Source organism: Ursus arctos, unplaced genomic scaffold (genome assembly GCF_023065955.2).
Source record: "Ursus arctos isolate Adak ecotype North America unplaced genomic scaffold, UrsArc2.0 scaffold_31, whole genome shotgun sequence".
Classification (NCBI taxonomy): Eukaryota; Metazoa; Chordata; class Mammalia; order Carnivora; family Ursidae; genus Ursus; species Ursus arctos.
Genome location: NW_026622997.1, coordinates 606,686 through 612,998, shown reverse-complemented (window position 1 = coordinate 612,998; position 6,313 = coordinate 606,686). Strand labels below are relative to the sequence as shown.

The window sequence follows — 6,313 nt, the reverse complement described above, 5'->3', positions numbered from 1 at the left end:
CCAAGTCCTTAGAACACCATAGAGGTTATGTTGTCTCTAGGCCTTCCTGTCTTTGGGTGTCATCACGCTCTCTCAGATTCTTTATTGTTTCCAAGGCTTACACACAAGGCAATGTTAAATTTACCTACCAAGAGAAATCAGAACTTTAAAGTGAAGGTATAGTGTTTTCCCTGTGGAATCCTGGGAACCACAAGCTTTGAGGATAGGAGAGAAAAGACCACTTTAATCCTTACAACCCCTACTCCCCACCCAAATACTCCAGGTGGATGCTGGCTGACTTGGCCTTGAAATCACAGAGCAAGGGCACCATCAATGTCAGGACTGTCACGTGTGGAGTGGATTTCCAGTCTATGCAATGCTGGTTTGTAGAGAAGGGAAGTAGTTTCCTCTCTAGCACAGAGATTCTCAGAGTTTGAATGTATTTACCACGAAAACAAGGTAAAAAAATATGGGAACAAAGATGACATTGCTGAATTTTTGTTTTTACAGATAAGATCTTTGAGCCCTTTTACTAAAAGTTACCATTTATTAGCACTATAATTCAACAAAAGAAAGAATATTATAAAACAAGAACAGACAAGATAGTATTAAATAAAGAATACCCTTTTATATTGATTTCATTTAGGCTAAACTCCTTATTTCCTTCATTTTTTCTACCTAAGAGCCTTGAGAAACCTTTACCCACCTCCTTTCACAGGTGTATAGGAAGGAACTTAATTAAAATCTATAAAGCCTTATTAATTTTTTGTTTAGAGACTGTGTCTCCCTATTCTATGTAACAGTGGTTCTCAAACTTTAGCCTGTAGTGTTTGTCAAAAAAATATCAGCTGCTGAGTCCATCCTCAATGGTTGGTTCAGTAGGTCTGGGGTGGGCCCAAGAGTGTGCATTTCTGATTAGGGACCACATGACGCTGTTGCTCCTGGTCCAAGGGCCACAGTACCTGACAGGGAAAACCCAGACTCCTTATCAGGTCATGGAGGGTAAAAGTTAAGCTACTCTAACAGACCACAAACTAGAGTGGTTTAATTAATTTTAAATGATACAGAAGCTTTTTCTCCTGTAATAATGTGGAGGCATTGTTGTGCTGGAGGGGTGGATCTGCTTCTATCTTACTGTTCTGTTCGCTGTTAGGGTTTTTGGCAAAGCTAGGTAGTCTTTGCAGTCACATTCCATTCCAGCCAGGAGGAAGGGGATGGAGAAGGGTGTGAACAAAGGCTTCATGTTTGAGACGATAACTCTGGAGTTGCACGCATCGCTTCCCTGGCGTTGTGTTGGTGGAGGCCAAGCTCAGAAATGTGATATGGAGCATGGGACCCTGTGCCCATTTAAAACTTGAGACAGAAGGTGGAATGGGTATTAGTGGGCACATGGTCTCCAGTACAAAAGCCTGCTGGCAGTATCAGGTGGATGAAGGAAGGGTTATTTCCCATAAAAGTGGTAAGTCTACGAAGAAAAATCAGTCAACTGTGAAATCCTATATTAAAATAATTTCCATGTGAAATGTTAATACTTTGTACCTATCTCTATTACTGTATATAACCACTTTTCATAATTATATGTTTACTTACCTGTAGTCCCTGATTACTCTTGAAGCTTTTAAAGTGTATCAGTTGAAGTTTCTTTATGTATCTGTATTTCTATCTACTTAGAATTTCTGTGCACTTTTTACTATTTACGAAGTCAGTACCTAGTACATTTCTTGGTACATGATAAAGACCGATTAAATGCTCATTTAATAAATGAATCCATTCATCTTTGGTTGGTAAAGGTCAATATTATTTCTTCAGCTGTCTTCCATGTAAATCATGACTTTGCTGACCTTTTTTCTACACACAGTGTTCTCTTTACTGCACTCTTCACATCTTTGTTTCTTAAAGTGTAGATCAGAGGGTTAAGGGTGGGTGTGATGATCGTGTAAAAGAGAGTAAGGAGCTTGCCTTCATCTTGGGATGTGGTATTCTGTTGGTTCATGTACAAGTAGATGACTGTTCCATAAAACAGAGTTACTACTGTGAGGTGGGAACCACATGTATTAAGGACCTTACGCCACCTTGCCTCTGACTTGATCCTCACAACTGCTTGAGTGATAAATCCATATGAGATGAGAATTAATGATAGAGGTACTAGAAGAAATACCACTCCAAGAGCAAAGACAATGATCTCCATTACTTTTGAGTAGACACAAGCCATCTTGATCAATGCTGGCATCTCACAGTAGAAGGTATCCATATCCCGGTGCCCACATCTTGGTAACTTCAAAGTCAGGGAGCAAAGAATTAAAGCACCTACAAGGCCACCCAACCAGGCGGTGAGCACCATCTTCTGGCAAAGCTGAGGGTGCATTATCACTGTGTAGTGAAGAGGTTGACAGACAGCAGCATAGCGGTCATAGGCCATCACTGCCAAGAGAAGACTCCCAGGTCAAGGGCAAAGAAGAATTGGAGCACACATCCTCCATAGGTAATAGACCTTGTTGGACCCCATAGATTTACCAGCATCTGGGGGATAATGCTAGTTGCATAGCAGAGATCCAAAAAAGACAAATTGGATAAGAAGAAATACATGGGAGTGTGGAGCTGGGCGTCTAGGTAAGATACAAGAATGATGGTTGTGTTTCCTACCAGAGTCACAATGTAGAAGATGAAGACAAGCCCAGAGATGATGCGTTCCAGTTGGGGTCGATCAGAAAACCCCAGCAGGATGAAATCCGTAGTGGAACTTCCATTGTTTGTGTCCATGGCTCCTTAGGAAAGTCTAGGAGACAAACCACGGTAATCAAAATAGCATCAGGTAGAAATAAAAATCTCTGTTCTTTGCCATGAGTATCCCAAATTCACTTATTCATGTGTTTTCTGTCATTTTGAACACCTCTGTTAACACTCTCCCTGTGTTCAGTGCCCCAAAGCTCTCTGTGTTCACTCATAACTAGAGTGGTTTTAACAATAACATGGCAAACCCAATCACACTGAATTGTAAGTCATTGAAGGAACTTAATATGCCATGACACCTATGGTTCTGTGTGTTTTGGTTAGGTAAGAAATCCACGTTAATGATATAATTGAAGAGTGGGATATATTTTGACGAATGTTCTTTTTTGAAATTATGACATAAGGATCACTGATCAGGACAAATTTTTTCCTTGTCATTAGAGTGGAGTTTGAGATAAAAAGCTAATTACCCATTTTGTTGGGATATCCTCCACCATTTTGTGGCAAGATCACTTTCCATATTCATTACCAAGTGTGTGCATTCCAGCCATTATCATCACATCACCACCAGCCTCCTCCTCGTGTTTCACCTCCTACCCAAACTTTGCAGACACTGCTGTTCCCGCATCAGTTTTGGTGTTCTCTTATAGTGCCCTGTTTGTGCATACATTTTCGTTGCCAGGAAAAAATTGTCTTTATTATTAACCTTGATTTCTACATACAGAGAGCGTGTGTTTGTTTGAATATCTTTCATGACTGCCATTACACCATTTAAATAGCCTTAGTGACTTGTCACAGAGTAAAAAGTTGAACTTTCAATTCCAGCAGCCTCTGGTTACCACAAACACACAGCCACCACCTGTGTTAGCTCGTACTCGCCTCGACATCCAGCAAAAGTAGCAGTGGAGTTAACTGGAGCAGAAAGCAGCTCATTAAGGTCAGTGAGTTGTTTTTCTGCATGGAATTTACCAACTACATGAGGCAATCCTCTGGTTGCTTCGGAATTCTATAGGGAAAACCCCATTTCAATTCTAAAAGAATACAGAAAGGGGATAAAATATATATATTTCCCTATTGTGAATACTTTAGCATATCATTAAATAGATGGAATGGTTAATGACTGAATTAATTTATAAATATTTTTTAGTTTTTGTTTATAATTTTTTATTCATATAATTTCTGACCATGAACTTCAGACCTAGGGTACTTTATATTCATAGAGCATTTGGAGTCAAGGAATAATAAATTTATATTCTGTAGTTACAGTTAAATAAGTTAAATTACCTGCAGTATATCATGGTTATAAGAAGTTCAATTATAACATGAAAATATTACAATCATGGAGAAGGAACTCTTACTCCCAAGTAGTAAGAGCTTGCGATATAGTTTGTCTCAATACAACATGGGAATTTAATTTAATTAATGATGTGAAGTTTTTATGTGGTCGGAGGTCAGCTAAGTCGAGCATAGTGCTTAAGTGCACAGATTCTGGACTCAGAGCTTGGTGTCCAACCCCAGCTTCACTACTTGGAGGTAATGTGTCCTTGGGCAGTTATGTAACCTGTTTGTACACCAGGTTTTCTGTATGTTCACTGAAGATAATAGTATTCCTCAAAGGGAGGTGGTGAGGGTTAGTATTTGTGAAAACACTAGGAACTGTGCTTGGCTCATATTAATTCTCAGAATTAAAAATTGTATTCACCTACCCACACATTATTATTCTACTCACTCCTTCCCGTCTTCATTTTTCACACTGGTGATTTTATGATGGTCTAGAACTAAACTGGAATGCTTACAATTTTATATTTGCATAACTTTTAAATGCACAGACACTCATGTACACAAAAGGGCCCACAAGCAAGATGTACATACTGAACCGATAAATCCAGAGGCAGGAGAGGACAGAGGACTTAGCTCCCAACATGGTTGATTACAAAATGCACTCAGTATTCTTTGACCACGTAAGGTTGGGATAGTGTTGGGAATTAAAAGGCCATAGAATTTTAGAGTTGAAATAGACTCAGAAAGCACCATCCAGGCTTCTGCCCCTGAAGGAGGTCTTCCAGAGAATATTCACACGACTCCTGTTTTCAGAGCTTCATAGCTGTCCTTTCATCTGTGCCTCTGGCTCCTTATGGGAGTGAGAGATGCCTCTTTAACAGAGCATTGGCTCTTTTTATTCTGGAAATAACATGGACTAAGTCAATTCAACATGGCTTCATTATAAAGACAGTATTATTTTATAATAAAACACAGATACAGAAAAAGCAAAAGCTCGATGAGTTAAGGTGAATATTCTTGTAACTAAAATGCAGGTCAAGAAATAGAACTTGCAAAGCACGCTGAGAGCTTCTCTTTGTGACTTGTCCTGATTGTTACCCATCCCTGTCCCTCAGAGTATCCACTATCCTCATGTATAATAATCACCTCCTTGTATTAATAGCTTGGTTACCCAAATGTGCATCTCTAGACAATATTGTTAAGTTTGGCTCATTAAAATTTTTTATATGTGTTTTGAGTTTCCTTCAATATTAGAAGCTATTATCAAAGATACCCTTAGCTTTATGTTCCCATAATAAGTGCTTGGTAGTTGTCAGCTCTTCCTAACACTGTATGATGTTTAATTACCATGCTTTTCTGGTTTCTATCCATGGACTCACCATGGTTTATTGAATGCCTTCCATTAGTGAGTTGAGAGATCAACACAGTACTGCAGGTGTGCTATTCCACTGGAGAAGGCTGTGAGCATCCATGATGCACATGCAGTTCCTAAAATAGATGTTAGCTAGGTTTAGCAGGTGAAATACATTACCAGCTCAGTGTCAGCTTTGGTCTCTTAAGAACCCAGGTATCCTTATTGGAAGTGTGAAGCCTGAAATTACACTTTGTAATTTTATGTTGTGAGTCCAAATATAGGACTTTTCATTTTATGCTTGTAAACATTTTCCGTATGGGTTTAAGCTTTAGATCTCAAATTTTAGCTATTATTGTAATTTTAATTTAAGAGTGGATGTGATATAAAAATGAGAGAGTACAAGCAGAAGTAACAGATGTTAAGAAAGAGGTATCAGTGTTTTCACTGAAACAGGTTTTCATTTTTCACAGTATGAACTTCAGTTTCTAGTAGTATAGCATAAGTTTGCATGTTACTTTATTCAGTGAAATGTAAGAGAATAGAAGCAAATATATTTAAACATAACTTCTATGTATAGAATGATGTGGAGAGAAAACTAGAAAGAAAATTATATGTTGGCTAATTGAATTTTAATAAAAAAAGGAAAAAAATAAAAAAGATGGGCATTAAAGATGGCACGTGATGTGATGAGCACTGGGTGTTATACTCAACTAATGGATCATTGAACATTATATAAAAAACTAATGATGTACTATATATTGGTGAATTGAATTTAAATAAATAAAAATAAAACCAGAAAGAAAAAAGAAAATTAGAACATATTTACGTTTCAGGAGGGAAGAATTCACAGCTGTTGTGTTCTTACATAGTCCAAAGGTGCCCATGTTCCCACGATGACGAGCCTTCATTTCACGGGTAATCAGAAAGATTCTTGTTTGACAAGTTAGTGAGTCCGTGAAATACTGATTG

General features: G+C 38.2%; 1 protein-coding gene across 1 annotated transcript; it reads right to left on the bottom strand.

Annotated features, from left to right (window-relative positions):
* Positions 1-1,804: 1,804 nt before the first annotated feature.
* On the bottom strand, positions 1,805-2,739 carry LOC130542209 (olfactory receptor 2W1-like). The gene is given in 2 exon segments (XM_057304855.1): positions 1,805-2,415; positions 2,418-2,739. Coding segments are annotated over 2 exon segments (933 nt in total).
* Positions 2,740-6,313: the final 3,574 nt, after the last annotated feature.